The sequence below is a fragment of the Myotis nattereri genome, assembly GCF_964212035.1.
Source record: "Myotis nattereri genome assembly, chromosome: 2".
NCBI classification, from domain to species: Eukaryota; Metazoa; Chordata; class Mammalia; order Chiroptera; family Vespertilionidae; genus Myotis; species Myotis nattereri.
Window position 1 is genome coordinate 15956772 of NC_138076.1, and position 20787 is coordinate 15977558.

General features: G+C 45.0%; 2 protein-coding genes across 2 annotated transcripts in view; both read right to left on the reverse strand.

The window, feature by feature from the left end:
• Positions 1–1223, reverse strand: part of LOC308514367 (low-density lipoprotein receptor-related protein 2-like) — a 36450-nt gene extending 35227 nt beyond the window's left edge. Inside the window, exon 1 of the mRNA XM_081084514.1 lies at positions 588–1223. Within this exon, the coding sequence (XP_080940640.1) occupies positions 588–696 (109 nt within the window). The 5' untranslated portion in view covers positions 697–1223. The remainder of the gene's footprint in view (positions 1–587) is intronic.
• Positions 1193–11477, reverse strand: LOC308514368 (uncharacterized protein). The gene is made up of 6 exons (XM_081084515.1): positions 11044–11477; positions 7984–8097; positions 5492–5611; positions 4845–5084; positions 3922–4035; positions 1193–2936 (listed from the first exon to the last, which is right to left on the reverse strand). Exons 1-6 carry the CDS (start codon positions 11123–11125, stop codon positions 2758–2760), a joined length of 849 nt encoding a protein of 282 aa, XP_080940641.1. The 5' UTR covers positions 11126–11477; the 3' UTR covers positions 1193–2757.
• Positions 11478–20787: the final 9310 nt, after the last annotated feature.

Consider the following 20787-nt stretch of genomic DNA (forward strand, 5'->3'; position numbering starts at 1 on the left):
ATCATACGTCTCAACTCCTCCTCTGAACTCTGGCACATTAAAACTAATCTTTGGAACTTTTCTGCCTTATTTGATTTTAGATTCAGCCCTGGTGGGGTAGCTCAGTTAGAGTATCATTCTGACATGCCAAGCTTGCTGGGTTTGATCCCAGGTCAGGGCAAAGCAACCAATGAATGCATAAATAAATGGAACAACAAATTGATCTCTCTCTAAAAAAATAAATAAATATCATAAATCAGATTCAGCCATTCTCCTTATCTAGACTGAAGTCCTCTCTAATCTTTGTACATATCAGCCAAAGTAATTAAGTGTCCCATCGTTAAAGAAGCACAGGACAAAGTAAGATTACATTGACTAGGTTTCTGGAGCACCTAGCTGTACAGCTGATAGAGTAAGTCATTTTAAAGACACCTAATAGCAACTGACACTCAAATTGGCCAAAGAATGTTATAATAGCAGCTTTTTATAGAAAGAATGAAGTCACCTCTAACACTAGACCTTAAAGTGAACTGACTAAATCCCTTTTATTTATAATTTGGCTGAGAATAGAGCAGGAGCTAGGCTTTGCTTTGGGTATTGGAACTCACCTATAACCTGACAGCGGGTGCCATTGTAGAGCTGGTAACCTTGAATACACACACAGGAGTAAGAGCCTGGTGTATTATGACACAGCTGGTCACAAGGAGTGTATGCCATAGAGCACTCATCTATATCTAATGACAGAGAGCTAAAAGTTAGAGAATGCCTATGAAACCACTTGAGTATTTTTGTTCCTTTGGGCCACTTTTCAGATGCTCATTACACATGTATTATGTGGAAGTCACTGTGCCAGGTGCTGGAATAGACAGTCCCTGTCTCTATAGAATTCACATGTATATGAATATAATTCAGCAGAAACATCAATATAGGGAGCTAGATGTTTGGTTGGTACAGAATACTGATCTATGTTACCCTAGCAACATTCTTGGCTGGGGATGTGTCACTTGTCAGGCCAGCCAGAACTTAATTCAGAATGACAAGTGTTGGGACCTACTATGCCATGGGACATCTCATCCAAAATGATGGAAAAGGCTTACGCCTCACAAGTATAACTGGCAGAATTTAAATTAAGTACAACTATTTCCTCAAAGCCAGATGGCAGGACCCCTTTAGAGTATGAGTCATAGGACTAGGAGAGATTTTTTTTTTTTTTAAGCAGGAAGGAATATAGTTCCTTGAGTGCATTTCCAGGGAAAAATGTTCCTCCAAAACCACAGGGTCCTAAAATAGAATAATGCCTTCCTAGCCCAAGGAAGAATGATCAATATATGACTACAAGTCAAGCTTAGTGGCTAACCAATCACTACAATGAGCCATAACCCAAGAAGGAGGCTGCAGTAGTCTGGGTGTGTGTGCAAAACCCAGACCCCTCCAAGATCATGACCAGATACAGACTTCATACGTCTAATGGAAGATTAATAAATTTAGTTGTCTTATTTAGAATAGGCTCATTGCAATTCTTGATGAATTCTTAATATAAAAGTATTTGTTGAATATAACTCTGATGCTGTCTAATAAACCAGGGCCTTTCCTCTTATATCTTTTCTACCTAAGTGGGTAGGACTGCAGGTGGAATCCATGAAGAGAGAGGGAGCTACTGTACAAGGGCCATTGACCTGGTTCAGGGTGGCAGGGCTGATCTACCCTTTAGGAAAAAACATCAAGACAACAAATCTTCGGCCCTCCTCATCACATTTTAGCCTAAAATATTGTCCTATATTTTTATGGACAAGAGCTGCGAAGTAACAGCCATAACTTTTTCAGATTACTAGTGAATTGTGAAGATACATGACATTTATTTTAGTCATTCTGGCATCATAGTCCCATTTTACAAAGGGGGAAAATGAGGCTTGAAGGACTAGGTGACTTAGAGAAGGTCAGCTAGGAGGAACAAGAAAGGATAAACACAAAATGGGCTCTCACTTCAGACTCTGTCCTGCTGCCCATGCCATAGACCTTAGGCATGGCCATGAGTGACAAGTATTATCTATTCTATGGCAAAAATCCTTAAGTCCCATAAAAGAAAGATGTTAAATTCAACATATTTCTATTAGTCAACAATTCCCACAAAAAGGGGATGATGACGAGCATTGGCAAGAATAGAGAAATTGAAACCCTTGTGCATTGCTGGTGAGAATGTCAAACAGTACAGTCACTGTGGAAAACAATTTGATAGTCCCTCCAAAAGTGAAATTAAATCCAGAATTTACCATATAATCCAGCAGTTCCATTTCTGGTATACACTAAGGAGATTTGAAAGCAGAGACTCAAACAGATACCTGTATACCAATGTTCATAGCAGCATTATCCACAGCAGCCAAAAGGTGGAAACAACCCAAGAGTCAATGAAGAGATGAGTAGATAAAAACAAACAAGGGAGTATTTGGCCTTAAAAATAAATTCTGATACATACTACAACATGGATGAACTTTAAAGACATGCTGTGTGAAATAAGCCAGACACAATAGGAAAAATATTGTATGATTCCACTTATATGTCGTGCTAGAATATAAGCAAATTCATAGAGACAGAAAGTCCAGTGAGGTTATCAGGGGATTGGAAAGGGAGCTTCAGGAGTGATTGTTTAATGGGTACAGTTTCTATTGGGGATGATGAAAAGTTCTGGAAATGGATATTGGGAATGGTGCACAACACTGTGAGTGTACTTGATGCCACTGAATTGTACACTTAAAAATGATTAAAATGATAAATTTTATGTTATGTATATTTTAAACAATAAAAACTTCTTTTAAAAAGATGAGCTGAATGAATCTGACCTCCACAGCTCTGACCATCTGGCTGCAGTTGCCACCCGGTTCCACAGGAACAGCGGGCACCCCAGCTGGCATCGCTGCACTGCCCCTCACAGCCCCCGTTGGCCAGGGAGCAGCTTTTACCTGGTGGAGACAGGACAGCGATCAGTACAGCTGAACACAGTAAAGAGCAAACATTTTATAAACTGCATGTGTCATGACCCTCTACTTGTATGAGGACTGGAGACTGGTTAAGGATAACTTTTCTCCTTGACCTCTTGCCCAGGAATGCGGAGGCAGTGGGGCAAGACTGTAGAAAAGGGAAAGTTAGGAATCAGGAATCAGGGTAAAGAGTTTCTTTCTAGGCAGATGGGCTGGACAATTTCAAGTGTTGGTATATCGTCCACCCACGGAGGGGCCAGCAGCCTCTTCTCTATTTTCTCTAAGCTTTGTGGGCAACTGGAAGCCCTTACCTTAGGAATGATATAAAAATGTACTAACCCCAGTGGATGTCTACACAGGACCAGAAACCTGTATTTATCCCATTGTTTATGTTCTTAGTATCTTTGTTCCTTTAGTAAAAAGCTTCATTTGTAGCCTTTAACAGTACTAAAGAGGTTTCATCGTCCAGGTCTGAGACAAGATTTGGAGAGAGGGGTGGAGAATATGAGAAAAATGACAAAGTGACCTGGAGGCAGATGCCCACGCTCTCTCTGCCCAACTCAAAGCAGCAGTGATTTTTGCAGTGAGAAGCACGGGTTTAAAGACCAGAGCTGTGTGCTCAGTGGCTCCTCCCCTGGGAAGGGCCTTCCCCAGTCTTTTCTTTGTTAAATCCTTAGAGAATTGGCCATTTTGTCTTGAACAAATGACTTGCTTCTCAATAGCAAAGTCATCAATGAGAGAGAAACATGGGAGTAACTCAGGTAGCATTTGCTCGCTCTCAGGAGACCACAGCCAAGGACGGGAACTTGTAAAATGGAAGGGATCCATCACTGAAGAGTAATTGCTTGTGTCGGAGTTTCAGCCCCAGCATTCTCTCAGAGAGTGGACCCCCGATGATGACTAAGGCACTGATCCTTTCATCTCAGTCTCCCCTCTCTCTTATAAAGCCAAGCAATTGGTTTCTTACCACATGTGGTGGGCTCGTCAGTTCCGTCAGCACAGTCTGCTTCCCCATCACACACCAGGGATTCCAGGATGCATTTCCCTTTATCACAGCCAACCATGCCTTCTGGGCAGGAAGCTGTGAAGGAAGGTAGGCATTCTTGTTCACTGACAATTGTGGGGAAGTAGAAATAGAGAACTCTTACACTGGGTAAGATGGCAACATGCCTACTACCCAAAGCAAATCTAGGTAGAAAAGAAAGTTTTCTTTTTTAAGCAAAGTTTCCAGGGAATTGGGGCTTAAGACTCAATAACAAAGATGTTAAGACCTCTGGGCATCAGATTGAAATAGTATTAAAACTGAACTGAACTAGTAGTAAACACTCCTAATTAAAACGGAATTAAAGCCAGTCAACACTAGCCCTAAAAGATATATTCTCTTAAGAAACTAGGTTCATACTTTATTATAGAAATGTTAGAGTCTGAATATATTCGATACTGCAGATTTAGCTCTAGAAAGGAAAGGTGGAATGGAATTGAGGTTTCCCGAGAAGTTGGAGGCTCCACCACATTGTGCATGTGGTCTATGAAAAGGACTATGGCCCTCAGCAAGTGCTTTGGGGGTTTTCCCCTTTAATGAGGGTTTTTCCCTTCCATAATTTACTACACGGGATGGGGCTCTGGGAATTGGCCATAACTGAATCATGGAAACATAGGCAATGCTTTGAGTGCCCACTGCAGAGTTACTGTTCAAGTACGGCTCTACTAGTATGTTTCTATGGGCAACTACATCTAGGTTATTGCTAGGAAACATCCTGTTTTTAGATATGGGATTTTAGTCTCAGTCACAGGAATTAAAACACAATATACAGAAAGAAGCCCCTTCCCCCCCCCCCCCCCCCCCGGAACAACCTTCCCTTTAAGCAAAAGTGGGAGAGCAAGGCTCACCGCAGATGTCCTCGTCCGAAGAGTCACCACAGTCGTTGATGCCATCACACGTTTGGGTCTCCATGACACACACCTTGTTCTTGCACTGCCACTGCCCGGCCAGGCAACGGTCCCGGGGGCAGTGTGCTTGGTCAGACCCGACTGCACAGTCCTCGGAGCGATCACAGAGTTCCCAAGCATCACGGCACTCAGAGCTCCATGGACACCGGACTTTTTGGTCTGGACATGCTGTCAAGCTCTCTAAAGGCAGGAGTTGGCTCTGTGAGATGGCACTGCTGTACTGCAGCCTTGTTTATTTAGGGATTTATGCTTTGCTCATGGGCTTTGTTTATAGAAAACCAAGAGTCAAAATGGATGTTAATCATTGGAGATTTAGCCACAGCTTTGTATATTGAAGTTTCACCCCAAAGAAGTTAGACAAAAAAACCAATAAGTCTAATAATCTTTTTTTATTTTAGGTGATTTTGAAAAATGAAGAAGTGGGTAAAAAGTCACCTGTAACACTAGAGACAAATTAACATCTGGGTTTAGCACATATGGTGTAAGGCTATTTAGTGACTTGCTTGTTCCACCCAATACTATGGATATCAATCAATGTTGTGAATAAACAAAGAATATGACTAAAGATAAGACCTAGTTGTACCTACCACAGTCAACCTCATCAGAGCCATCTAAGCAGTCCCCAACACCGTCACAAAGCCAGCTGAGAGATATGCACTTCCCATCATCACACTGCCAGGCTCCGGGATGTCCACGGCATATTTCCTCTGTGGGCCAGAGGTGTTTAAGAAGGGTCAGGAGAGAAGAGGTGTTTTGTCAGGACACTAAATCTGTGCTTCATCTTAACTATTTCCATCAGCTGGAAAAATCAATTCCTGGTTTGTCACTGGAGTCAACCCCAAACTTTCCTGCCATATTCATGTGACCCCCGATGATGTCACTTGCTCTTACCTTACCAGGGGACTGCCCCCTAGCTGGTTAATAAAGCATTCCTCCCATCATTCTTCCATAACACTGATGTCCAGTATAACTTTCTGTGACAATGGAAGCCTTTTATATCTGTGCTGTCCAGAATGGTGGCCATTAGTCACATGTGGCTATTGAGCACTTAAAATATGGCTAGGATGACAAAAGAACTGAATTTTATTTTATTTATTTAAATAAATGTAAATCATCACAGGTGGCTAGTGGTCAGCTTTTATAGGTTGACTTCTTTGAACTCCTTTGACATTTGAGACTATATTAAAATCTAAGACATCATGTGAACTGTTTGTTTTTTATTTAATTAGACCCTTAAACATTTCCACCTAAGTATGCCTACTGGCAGAAGCTAATATATATATCCTATATAATAAAAGGCTAATATGCAAATCGACCAAACGGCAGAACAACCAGTCACTATGACGTGCACTGACCACCAGGGGACAGATGCTCAACTCAGGAGCTGGCCCCTGGTGGTCAGTGCACCCACAGGGGGAGCGCTACTCAGCCAAAAGCTGGCGAGTGCAGTGGTGGTGGTGGGAGCCTCTCCCGCCTCCGCTGCAGCGCTAAGGACCCCTTGGAGGATGTCCCCATGGGGAATGGACCTAAACTGGCAGTCAGACATCCCCCAAGGGGTCCCAGACTACAAGAGGGTGCAGGATGGGCTGAGGGACCCGTTCCCCCCACCCCCCAGTGTACAAATGTCGTGCACCAGGCCTCTAAATATATATATATATATATATATATATATATATATATATATATATATATACTGGGGAACTGGGTGAAGTGTATGGGGGGCATAGCACAGAGCATTTCTACAAGTATAATTTTTATTTTAACCTGTAATATTACTCATTTTGATATCAAAGGTTTTGTGTTAAATTATTACAGTAAGTAACCACCAGAAATGTGTGCATGGGGAATAGCAAAGGAATGTAACCCTCACCAAGTACTTTGGGGGGAGGTTTGCTCCTTTAAGGAGGAATTTTCTCCCTCCATATTCACTGCACAGGTTGTGAGGCATCTGTTAGGAGGCTCTCCTTGTACACAGTTGCGCATGTGTCCCTTCTGGGGCTTTGAGCACTTTCAGCACAGAAGTTTTTGGGCCTTATTTCAGCAAGACATTTACCACGTGGTTAATTGGACTTCCATGATGTTGTAGCTTTCTTTGTATTTATTTTGCAAAGTTGTTTTTTAGTTGTATAAAATTTCTAAGCACATAAAAGTTGAACTAGTTTATCATATATAAAAGTAATTGTGAATGCTCTCCCTCCTGGGAACATGCCCACACTGTTCTTCCCCCACAGCCATGCATCTCCTAAACGCTAAGGGTCCCCATGAGACTTGCAACCAGGGGAGCAATGGGCAGTGGCAGCTCATCCCAGGCTAAACCCCTGAATTCGTCCCCAAGAATCCCTTTTCTCTGACTTCCCAGTGAGTTAAGGCAGCCCCGCCTAGGGTCATTTCTTCCCAATAACATTTTTAGAGAACCAAGCAGCCCCACCTAGGCTCTGCCTTATAACGTCATCTCTCCTAGGCCCTGCCTTATTTCACTGTCCCCAGCTTCAAATAAATGTACCCTGAATGTAAAAATAATTTTTAAAAGTAATTGTGTACACTAGGATTGGCAAGGGTTTCCAGTCTGAGTAACTGCCACAGTTGTGTAAGCCTGAATTTAAGGTAAGGAACCAGATTTTTGCTGGATTTTCTATCCCAGCTAGCCTTCTATTTATTTTGATAACAGTGGTCTCAGCACTTAAAGAGACATCCCTGGCTTTACCCACTGGAAGCCTGCAACAACCCAGAATACCCAATGTTTACAAATACCCACTAAGAGGGTAAAACTATGAGAACTGACAGCGTCACTGTTGGCCAGGTATGTAGTAGTAAGGGCCAGACATGGACGGGTACGTGGCCCAACAGAGCAGTGGTTCTCAACCTTCTGGCCCTTTAAATACAGTTCCTCATGTTGTGATCCAACCATAAAATTATTTTCGTTGCTAATTCATAACTGTAATGTTGCTACTGTTATGAATCGTAATGTAAATATCTGATATGCAGGGTGGTCTTAGGCGACCCCTGTGAAAGGATCGTTCGACCACCTTTGGTTGAGACCCACAGGTTGAGAACTGCTGCAATAGAGGAAGGTGCTTACCACACTGCTCATCGGTCCCATCGGGGCACTCTCGCTCTCCATTGCAGAGCCAGGCCACAGGAATACATCTGTCACCACATGCAGCTTGCCTCGTCATGTTACACTGTGCTTCATCTGCATTGGGCGACCAAGAAACAAAACCATGAGGTCCTGGTTTCCTCGGGTACAAGAGAGCACCTCTTCATGATAAGCTGCAGTCAAAGGAGGTCTTGGAAGATCTTTCTTCAGCTAATACCTAGGACAATAGGGGGGTCAGTACCCTAACACCCACATGAGTTCAGCAGTGTTGATCCTTGGGGACCATGTCTCTGGTGTTTTGGTGTTGTTGCTGAGTACTGCCATTTGCCTCCATGTTTTCCTATTAGATTGGGGTGGATTTACACTTATTTAAAGAGATACAGATATTTCCAGCTCTGGTTCCATCTTAAAGACTCAGAGTATGAATAGTTGCAAGTTTAGAGGTCTAGGCTTAAAGTACTTGACTCTAACTTACTTTTAGACCTGTGCAAATAGATATATCTTTTTTTTAAATTAAATTTTTATTGTTGAAAGTATTACATATGTCCCCCTCTTTCCCCCATTGACCCCTTTCTAGCCTGCTCCCAACCCCCACCCCAGGTCTTCACCACCCTATTGTCTGTGTCCATGGGTTATGCATACTAGTATATGCACACAAGTTCTTTGGTTGACCACTTCTCGCCCACCCACCCTCCCCCCACATTCCCTCTGAGATTCCACAGTCTAGCTTACTTCTAGATATGTATAGGTACATCTTAAAATAAGATTAGAATTTTAGGTCCTATATACCATCTTTATAAGAAAGTCTCTAACAGCCTGGTGACAAAATTTGTAAGTTTTCAGTTATTTGCCTGCGATTGACTTACACTATCAGCTTTATTCGAGTCATGAATTTATGTTTATCCACCCTGAATGATTAATGGTCCAAATAAGCCTGTTCTGGAATGTGGTCCTCAGAGGAAAACCCCAGGAAAGCCTTGCTGTACTTATTTACTACACTGCCCTAACTTTCAAAGAGCAAAAGGCACTCCTTGGTCCCCAGAAAACATAAGCCCATGCCCCATGCTAGTGGGAGTGTCTGCAAGATGCAGTGAAGCCCAGCAGTCCTGCTCCCAGGGATACTTGATGCACATGGGATGGAAAGTGGCACCCAATGCTATGCAACGGTTATTGACAATGGGAGGCCATTCCTTAGATACATCTCCTTGGATAACAGGCCATACCAGTCTTGCATATATCCCTCTAAGACAGTGCTTTTAGCATAATTGCTCAATGTTTGACTTTTTAAAGGCTAGCTTATAAAAAACATTTTAAATAAAAGATTCAGGAAGTAGTGGCTATTAATGGGTAGCTGATAACTTTGCCAGCTACTCACATATCATCCAGGCAATCTCACCTAACTTGACCGAGACCATGACACTGAGAGCAGCTGATGTTACCAACCACGAATATGGGAGCCCAGGCTCAGTCATCATGCTACCCAGTTGGGGTTGAGGTTAGACCACTCACTAACACCAGGAACTTGGGTGAGTTACTTCCTCTCTCCGAACCTCGGTTTTGTTTTGTTTTCTATAAAATGAGGCTAGTCCATAAGTACTCCTAAAAAGAAGATGCAAGGATTAAACAGACACAAAGCCACTTGCACAGTCTCCACCACATACATACTGACAAAGCATTAATTCTTTTGCTCCCTCTTCCAGCAGATCTTTCTAGAAGGACCCCCATTCGGATTGCAGTCAGCCCTCAAAGATTCACACTGCTAGGTGAGTCACACCTTGAACAATATTTTGCCCTGGTGACTTTCAGTCTGAAGACCAAATGTGCATCTAGATTCTACACATCATCTGCAGATGGCTCTTAAATATTACTTTCCACATTTAGGCAGAGGCTTGCTGTGAAAAAACAACAAACTTATTTATAAACATAGTAATTGATGTGTTGAGTTCATGGTGGCTTTCTCATAGTCTGTCAATATACAAAGCATAGTGGTCCGGTGCGGCTCCAAATCAGACATTATAAAGATGTCTTCACCCTGGAAGGCATGGGAAAGCACGCCCACTCATCACCTGCTCACTTTCATCCCTTTTCCGGAGTGGGAGTGGTGCACCCAAACCCCACAAAGCCAGGGCTCCTGCCACCGCTGAGCTGCCCGCCAGGCGGGGCGGTAGTCTGTCTAATGGTTAGCTACACCCCTCCTGGGAAACAAGCCACTCGGGGGCGAAGTGCCACCTACTCCAAACTAAGGATTCCACGCCTGCCTTCCTCCAGGGGCCAGTGAGGGACCCCTGTCAGGAGAGCTGGGCGAGTCTGCAGGTCAGGGGCTTTGACACGCGCTGGCCACCTCCTCCACTCGGCCCAAGTCGCCAGCCCAGACCTTTGGGGACTGTGGGTGCCTTGGTCCCGCTGGGACTGGGACTCAGCTCTCCTCTGCATGGGCTCTGCCTGCACCTGAGTACCAAGTGCCACAGGAAGTGGCTTTCCAGCAGCAGCTCCCCCCTAGGGTTTTGGGGAGTGAGGCACCGCTCCCCCGGGTCCCCGGCCTCCAGGGACTTGGGCACAAGCAGTGACAGGCCGCCCCGATCCCTTCGTGGTCTGGTTTCAGGGTGCTGCCCCGGAAACCTCCAGGGCGAGCCCATCGGAGACCAGGACCAGAGAGCGACGCCCAGGGCGCCTGGACGTTGGGGACAGGCAGAGCGAGGGTGCACCCCCACTTCCCTGCGCTTGAGGACGGAGGAGGGAACGACACCGAATTCGTCCCCTGAGCCCTGCTGCGTCCCCCACCCCGGCCTCCCACCCGCGGGCAGGCATGCAAAGGAGTCAAGAGCTGAGAAAGGGGGCCTCGCGACTCACCTGGCGGCCCCTCCGAAGGCCAGCCTGGCCCTCCCAGATAGGTCTCAGCAGATGAGGGTGGGGGCACACATCCAGCGAGGGTCCCCCAAGCTCCCCTCTACCTCCGCCCTGCAGCGCCCTGCAGCGCCCCGCGCCCGCGCCCCCTGCCCCCTGCCGAGCGGGGTGCGATCCCTCCCCGTGGGCCCCACTCACCGGCCCCGGAGCCCTCGAGGCGGCCCAGCGCGGCCAGCACCGGCGGCAGGAGCAGCAGGAGCGCCCGGCGACCAGTGGCCATGGCCGGGGAGGGGACAGGACGCCGGGCACCCCGCGCGGGGCGCCGCTGCCTCCGGGCAGGAGCCGCGCTTGTCTGAGGACACCCCGGCCCGGGAGGAGCTTGGGGGCGCCGGGGGCGGGCTCCCTTCCCGCTGCCGCCGCTCGTTGGGGACCGCGGGGCGGTGAGGGTCTGGGGAGGATAGGCGCGCGGCCCCCGGGGAGCGTCGCCGGGAAGGAGCGGGGCTGCGGGGACGCGCTGAGTCTCCCGTCGGTCTCTCCAGGCTCCTGGTGACAGGGAGGGGCAGGGATGCGAGTGCCTCCTGCCACGGGACAGCAGACTCTCAGCTCATTCAGGGCCACTTACCTGAAGCGACACTTACCTGAAGGCGTCTCAAACTTTTATGTGCTCAGGAACCGCCTAGAAATCTTCTTAATACGCAGGCTCCACTCCTGCAGATCTGGGGGACAGAGGAGGTCTGAGATGCTAACAGATTCCTAGGTGAGGCCTTTGTTGCTGGGCCTCCGACCTCCCTTTGAAAAGCAAGGGTTTAATAGCTTCCAGGCTGAGGACACCGCTGTGACTGCGGGTCCCTGGGACGCCCCTGCCTCCTGTCCTCCCAGCCACCCGGGCGGAATGCAGCCTTCCCGAGCTGGGTCTGCAGGGACAGCTCTAGGACATCAGCCCTCTTGGTGATCAGCACACTAAATAAGGGTAACATCACAACAGCCCGAGAAACACATTCTCCTTTTGCTGGGGCAGAAATTGAATAGTGGGGACGAGCTATAAGAAATATGAATCCTGCTATTAACCCTGATGGTTCTGTTCTGATTAGAGAAAGCACATCTGAGCTGGCTGGGAGCTGTAGCCCCAGAAATGCGGTCCATTCTCCTTTTCTGAGAACTGCCCATCATCATGGAAAGATTTACAACCTTGTTGCCAGTCCCAGAGGTGTCCATCTTTTGTGACTCCAGGCCCACATTGCCTGTAACCTGTAGCCATTACACCTTGCCTACTTCCCTATATCTGTAATTCCTACTTTCCCATGTAATCTTTGTCCTTCTACCCAATATAAGTAGCTGACTTGGGGGGAGGAGGGGCGTTGAGCAGATTTTTGTGGATGACCTGCTGCTGTCCCATACTGCTGGCAGTATTGTGATAAACTCTCATATATGACTCAACCCTGTCTCTGCTTAATTGGCACAAGTAGTGACAGGCAGCCCTGACCCATTCGTTGTCTGATTCCAGTCGGAATCACTGCCTGGAGTGGGATGCTTTAATCAACAACTGGACATGGACATGGGTCGAACCTGATGGGTCCAAACCAGAGTCAAACACAATCGCAGTAGGACCGGAAGGATTTAGAGGTCATTTTATCCCCATGCTACCATTCGGGGATGAGATGATGGATAAAAATGAGAGTGAGTGACACATTTGCACAGGTGCAGACCACCCTCCCACCCCCTCACTTACCTTCTTGCCCATGCACCAGGAGAAGTAGGTGTCAGATTCTTGGAGAGAACACGATGGAGTTAGGATTTAGAATATAAAGCTGGCAAGGAACATTTATAGTGTTTGGGAATGAAAGGCAGCAATACAGCACCAGGAAAAAATAGAAACAGAGAAGTGAATTGCAAAGTGCCTGCTTAGATTTTATTTGCAACACACTACTCCAACAGCTTCCTTTTAAATCATGCCTCCTCTTCATGTGCACTGCGGGTCCCATCCAACCACCCTCTGAAGGCAGCAGAATGCCATATGCTCTGAAGTTTTCTTGAAATTCCTTTTTTTTCCTTCTAGATAAATGTCTTTGAAGTGGATGCCTCAGCAACCAAAAGCTCAATGTCAGGCACTTACAATAAAAAAAGTTAATTGTCAGGAGTTTACGGTGCAACCAACCTTGCATTCCTGAGATATATCCATCCCACTTGGTCATAAACATAAATTTGTACTAAAAAATAGAGCATGGTTAATGGAATACACACAAAAATTGATTCATGAGGACATGAGTGTGTACTTAGCACAGCACATACATCTAAACAGTAATGTAATGAGCACTGTGCTCTTGTGAATGCTGTGGTCAGGCAGAAATTCCCAAGTGTTTAATTAATAATAAATAAGCTAAAAACAAATGATGGGGTAAATTGCTATAAAGCTATATATCAATGATAGATACTAAAATTGTTTTTCCAGTGTTATATGCATTTTATTTTCTTACTCTGTAAAATTTGCTAATTTATGGATGTTTAAGCACCGTGAGTCTCCATTAGTGAGCTGATTCACCAACACCTTATTCTCTGTCGGGCTGGATAGCAGAGAACTGTGTGGGTGTCCATGTGTGCACCAAAGAGCTGCAGGGAATAAGCGCTGAATGATGATATGCCAAGAGATATTATCCGGGAAAGATTTCACAGAAGAGGTAAAATGGAAGCAGCCATTAGAAAAAAGAAAAACGCTACAGAAGGTCATTTACGTAGCAAGTCAAGTCTGTTAATCTTTCTAGCTGTTGCTTTGACAATGTGGCCACCTGAATCGTGCTGCAAAAATCCATCTGTTTGAGCATAAATACCAGAGAATCACCTTTTCCAAGCCCTGCTCGCCGGTGTCCATCTGTGCCATCTGACGAACAGATTGCTCGTGTAATCTGGTGCGACAGGAGACATTCGGCAAACTGCTGTGCCTGGCCCATCCTGAGTGACAGCCCCCTTCTTCACCAATGAGTAGCCATGTGTCTGGGGGACTCTCCACTTCATGGATCCATTGCTTTCTACTCCTTGCCCAAACTGGTGTCATTTATGATTTCAATTTAAATATTGCACTTTCCATTTCTCAAGAGCCATTGAAAAGTTACTGTCACTGGGAAAAATGAGTCATCCTACCTCCTTTCGGTGTGTTTCTCCAAAGAGTGTGTCCCAGGAACTTCACCTGAGGTTCAGAATAAAAGATCTTGAAGTGATAGAGCAGGAAAAATAGTCAGCACCTTATTGGTGTTTCATGTGTCCCCGTGTTAGTCTTGACTTTTAAAAGAGCAGTGGCAAATGTCCGCATGAAATCATCACAAGAAGGGGCCACGCGTGGGGCAGACCTCGAAAGACTTCAGAGCCACAGCCAAACGTTTGGGGACAGTGCCTGTGTCCCTGTGTGGTATTTACATATTAAGTTTCTAACACGGCAAACAGCGCTTAGTGGGTGTCCTCCGTGCTGTACTAACCGCGGAATCCTTTGTTCAGTCGGATGCTCACCTGTAATCCCACCTTCTACCTGCTTTCTCTCCCTCGCAGCGCCCCTCCTGCTTTGCCCCCTGCCCCACCCCAGCGCGGTCCTCAGTGCCTCCCACACACCCGCCCCAGCAGTCTGTGCTCAGCACCAATAGGTTTGTGAGCCCCTTATTTCTCTGTAGCTGGTCTCAGATGTGGTCACAGGCCGGCTTACATTCCACTCCACCCAGTTAAGGACAGATCTCAGTTTACTTGGAAACCTTCTTTCTCTGATTCTTTTTACCAAATACTGCAAAACTGTGACTAAGAAAAAGATCGAGCTGTCTGACTTTATAAGTGTTTGGAAAGTCTGGTTTGAACATTTATTTACCGGGTCTTTTTTCCTCCATCCCCAATACCCCACTTCTTTTCTTTTCTTCTTTTCTTTATCATTTGTGGCGGTCATTTTTGTTGTTTCTGATTTGGCTCTGGTTTAGGTTTGTCCTGGTAATACTTGAAGCTCAGTATTCATTTGCTGGTAGAGCAATAACAAAAATCACTGCCTGGGCAGATCCGAGCAGTGAAGTGGAGAAAGAAAGCAGCGCTCTAGAAATGAGGAGGCCGGAGTTACTTTTCTTGCCTCCCGACTTATTAGCTCTATGACATTTATTAAGCTTTAGAGCCTCTCTGGACTTGATATGTAAAATCGGAAGGTGGGCATTGGTCCTATTTCAGATCTCTTGAGAAAAGTAAGGACCTTGGGGCTGGGGGGAATTGAAAATAAGTCCTGAACCCTTTTTAGTAGTTTGCTTATTTTAGCAGCATAGACAAGTAACTTGGAACTGATTTTAGGTTTATTAAAGGACTGAGCAAATAGCTACGCATGTTGATATTGCTGGGAACCAAGTTTTCACTGTGGAAGGAGGGACACACAAAAGTGACTTTCACTGTCAAATCTGGGACAATTTAAGTACCAAATCATTAAGTACAGTACTGAATTACAAACCATTGAAATTCAGATTAATGACTTCATGCCAATAGACTAGATAGATGATGATAGATGATAGATAGATAGATAGATAGATAGATAGATAGATAGATAGATAGACAGACATAGGTAGGTAGATAGATGATATATAGACATGGGTTGATATAAATGGATGGATAGATAGGTAGGTAGGTAGATAGAAGGAAGATAGATAGATAGATAGATAGATAGATAGATAGATAGATAGACATCGGTAGGTAGATAGATGAAAAATAGACATAGGTAGATATAGGTAGATAGATGATAGAGATAGATAGGTAGGTAGATAGATAGATAGATAGATAGATAGATAGATAGATATAATTAGGGAGGGCTCTTGCTTACAATAAGATGCCAAGAGCTGCCTGCAAATGTGCAGGGACTGATAGAGCTGAAAAAATCACTATTTTGCAAGATCATAAGCGATGATTGGATCAGGGAAGAATCATCAATGGATGGTACATCTAGCGGGAGTGCTGATAAGGAGCATGATAGTTGCATGGCAAAAGATATATCACTACGGATGCTTATTAGTTGCCAGGGAGAAAAACAAAACCATAATTATAGAGTGGAGAGCCAGACAGCAGCCTGTGGAGGTGCTCAGACCTGGCATCCCCAGTGGAGGGCAGGTAGGCATCGTGTGAGAGCAGAGGAGAGACCCTGAGGGAAGCACAGCCTCACTGGCCAGCAGTGAACTAAGCGCGCATGAGCTGAATCTAAGCACAGCAGACTCACCCGAAAACACAAATCAAGCAACACTCTATTCTTTAAATGTCAGGGGGACGTTACCGTTAAAAAAATGTTAATGTCATAAAATACCAAGAAAGGCTGTGAGCATTCCAGACTGCAGGAGGCTAAAGAAACAACTCAATGTGAGACTCACCCCGAGACTGGATCCTGCACTGGAGAGGGGTGGGGGTACTGAAAAAGACATTAACTGACAAAATGCGAATGTGGATTATACATTAGATAAAACATACAACAACGGAAACTTGTGAAACTGATAACTGCTGTGGGCATGTAAGAGAATATCCTTCTTCTTAGAAAACATATACTAATGTGTTTAGGGATCTGAGTAAATATAAGGGCATATGTGCAATTTACCTTTAAAAGGTTCAGAAAAGAATTACATCTGTGTGTGTGTGTGTGTGTGTGTGTGTGTGTACGTACACCGAGAGAAAGAAAATGATAGAATTTAGAATTTGGGGCAAATGTTAACAATAGGTAAACCTGAGTAACAGGCGTTACAAATGTTCCTTGTACTATTTTTATTTTTCTAGTTGTAAAGTAAGTTTAAAAAGTGTTTTTAAAAGTCATAACTACAAATTCTAATTTTATGAACAAAACATAGGTATTAGGAATGGAGAATGAATAAGTAAGAAAGCAAAAGCAGTCCTAAGAACCAATTTGGTGGGCAGGAGGATTGAGAATGTTAAAATTTTAGGGAGTCAAAGTGACTACGTGATCTTTAATATATTGATAGAGGCTTCTAACTTCAAATACGAGTTAAAAGAGAAGAGTGATGTAGTAATATGTGTTTGGCTTGAAAGGAAGGAGGGCAGAGAGGAGAGTTTGGAAAATAAACACCCTGATTAGTTGGAAGACATTAGAAAAGGGAAGAGCATGAGCAATCGATACCGTCCATCGTGAACATAAAGTAAGGAGGGAGGCAGGGCATCGATCTGTCAGGAGGAACAGGCACAGGCTCCCTCCAGTCTCAGGTGATGGGGACTCTCAGGCTGGGATGGGAAATAACATCAAGCTACATGCTCCCTACAAGAAACATATCTTTAAACTTTCACAGAAAGGTTAAAAATTAAGGGATGGGTAAAAATAAACCAGGCACATGCAAGCCAATTAATATCTGATGGAATGAAATTCAAAAGCAACGATTTTGACATCATCCATAGGAGAGGCCTGGGGGTTTACCGTGATGAGAATCATTTCATTCCCCTCCCCCAGCTTCTGTTTACCTCTAGGAGGGTCTGCACTGTTTCCTTGGCAACCCGGTCAAAAGGGGAAAATTTGTTCCAGAGTAAATAGCATTCATGATGGATGATGGCTGTCACAGGCCCTAATTTCAAAGCTTTCTGTCGTGAAATGTTGATTAATAATAACATCCTAATACTGAGATAGACATTCTAATTTTTTTATATATATAAAGAAACATGAACACATGATTCTTTCGAGTTTGTACTCGTGCTCTCAGATCGCTTCATTCATGCTGAAGAACAGACAGGATGGTTTCAAAGGGTGTGTTGAATCCACCGAAATTATGGCTGCTAAAATCTCCCAGGTCCTTTTCTAAGTCCCTAAAGGCAAGTAGAGGGCCCCCTACCGTCCAGATCCACAGAAGGCTTTGTGCGCCGGCCTCTTTCCACGCCTGAGTTTCTGCTGCCCCCTACAGTCTCTGTCTGGGCACTGCACTTTCCCCTTAACGCTGTTTTTCACACCTGCTCCTTCCTCCCTGCTTCATTCATTCATGCCAGCATGTTCCTGGAGCTGCGTTAGCCCCATAAATCAGAACACAGTGCAGTGCAGCGGCTGCATAAACAGTGGTGTGAGGGCGCCGCAAGCACAGTGTGATACATTAGAATCTAACACACGGATTGGAAGTCAGTGATGGATCTTCCCTCGTCAGATCCCGTCTTCACCAAACTTGTCTGATGACTTCCTCAGACTACAAAGAATACCAAAGACGATGCACACCTTTCTTTTTATGGCTATTTGCTTCAAAGTTTACGTCTTCTTATTTTTTCTATTTAAGTGATGCAATGTTAAATGTGTTCATGTGATTATGTCACACACAGTGAGGGACTTTTTGATGTACTTTTTCCTATTTTCCCTTGTTTGGCTTCACCCTTTCTGCTTCCTACAGACACACACACACACTCATATAGAATGGAGCAAATTAGGTTTACAGTTGTTCATATGGAAAATAAGACAATAATTTATAAATAACTAGAGGCCTGGTGGACGGATTCATGCACCGGTGGGGTCCCTCAGCCTGGCCTGCACCCTCGCACAATCCGGGACCCCTCAGCAGATGTCAGACTGCCGTTTCAGCCCAGCCTGCAGGGATCAGGCCGAAACCAGCAGTCCAACACTCCTGCTCATCCTGGCCCTGCTGTGGGAGTGCACTGACCACCAGGGGGCAGCTCCTGCATTGAGCATCTGCCCCCTGGTGGTCAGTACATGTCATAGTGACCAGTCGACCAGTCATTCGGTCATTCAGTCATTTGGTCGTTTGGTCTTTCAGTTGCTTAGGCTTTTATATCTATATAAAAAAAGGTTAATATGCAAAGTGTCCCCATGGGAGCTTGACCGGGAGACCGGGAGACCGGGAGTTTGATCGCTCGCTATGATGTGCACTGACCACCAGGGGATGGTGTGGAACAAAGGAAGGCCCCAGCCGGCAGCTGGCAGCTGGGGAAAGCAGGCCCTGACCAGTACCTGGGGAAGGGAGGCCACAGCTGACAGCAGGCAGCCAAGGAAGGGAGGCCCCGGCCAGCTGCTGGAAGGCTCCGATCAGCCCTGATCACTGGCCCGGCCTACAGACCCTACCTGTGTACTAATTTCATGCACTGGGCCTCTAGTATATAGATAATACAAGAATAAACCTTATGGCTCATGTATTCACAACTGTAAACCTACTTTTGCCCAACCCTGTGTATCTGTGTGTGTGTGTGTAGTTTCCCAAAAATGTATACATACACTTTGAGTAATTATAAAGACAGTGTTTATTAAAATATATTTCATTTTCAAAATTGAACTATCAGCATTTAAATTGTGTATATATTAGGGGGGGGCACCCATATATAGATGTAAACATTTAGGGGGAAAACTTCTTTGTGTGTGTACCCATCAAAATTTCCAGGTTATGGTTTGTTGCTTTCCTTCATGCACTCAGCATCCATGGACTTTTTTGGCTGGAAGTGTCCAGACCTACCTGCTTTAACCTCTGCCTCTGCATAAGCAATGGACAAAGCCTCTAGGTTACATGATGCTCGTCTTAAAGATATTCTGGATCTAAGGCTTAGGGGTGGCTATGGGCAGGCCAGTAAACATTTCTGTGTTTTGTCTGCTGGAGCAGATACAAAGATGTGTCATTATATCTAAATATCTCTCTAGTTCCCATTTAAACCCATTTTAAAGAATGAATATATATTGGATCCTCTGTTCCTGAAATCCTTAAAATTTATTTGAGAAAACAAAACCTGCAGGCTGTGTGGCATTGGGCAAGTCACTTAACCTCTCTGAGCCTCTGTGACTGTCATAGACGTTTTGTTGTAAGACTTGAGATAATATATGCAAAGCACTTAGCAAAAGCCAGCCCCTCCTCACCAGCCCTCCCTCCTCTTCCTTTCCTCACTGGAGCCAGGACTGCATCTGGTCTGCAGGCTCCCCTGCCCATTCCCACTCCCTTCATCCTTCATGGTATTCCCCCAAGCAAGTCTTACACATTGAATCCTAACTTAGTGTCTACTTTTCAGAAGACGCCAACTAATATAAGATGCCTCATCCCAGTCACCGTGAGTCAAAAGGACATAGATGGCTCCAGTGAAGAAGTCAGACTGGGGACCAGCAGGAAATAGAGGTGGCTGGGCTAACAGTAGGGGAATGAGTCCTGCAGACATATATGACCCCCAGAGCAGCTAAGGGTGAAGGCTCTGGACCATTCACTCAAGTCCAAGGTCAGATTGCAGACCTGGTCAGAGGCTGGGCTTTTGAGGGCAGATGGTGAGGGGCCTCTTGGAGGGCTTTTGCCAGGGGGAAGGGAGTGGTTGGAGGAGCTCAGGAATTTTGCTCTGCAAGCTTTATCTTGCACTGTGGAATGCAAAACCTTGTCTTCTATCCAATGAATTCTAAGCTTTAGCAAGTATTTAAGAAAGTTATTTCATTGCACCATATAATCTAAGGCTGATCCTAGACACACAAAAGTGTAAATGGTGCAGAGATACCCAACTTAAAAAGTAACCTATGTTGTGAAATGTCTATAAGGTTTAACTGGGGAGAACAGTCCAATTAGTTTACCACCCTGAGCTTTAGTTTAAGGAAACTCAACTAAGTGAAGGCAATGACACTGCTGGGCTCGGATCCATGGCAGCTCTATGAACTTACACTTTTCAGTAACTGAGCCAGGAGTGGTAGCATCATCATTTCAGACGTCCATTTCAATACCTGCAGGTGCTGGCCTAGTTTTATTTGGCCAATTCTTGATATCATGTCCCCCAAAAAAGATTTATAAACAAATTTGTCTCTTTTGTCACATGCGACTTTCTATTTCATCAGGTGTAAATAATTGCGGTTGACAGTTTATTCCAGTGATGGCAAACCTTTTGAGCTCGGCGTGTCAGCATTTTGAAAAACCCTAACTTAACTCTGGTGCCGTGTCACATATAGAAATGTTTTGATATTTGCAACCATAGTAAAACAAAGATGTATATCTTTTTATGCTTTTT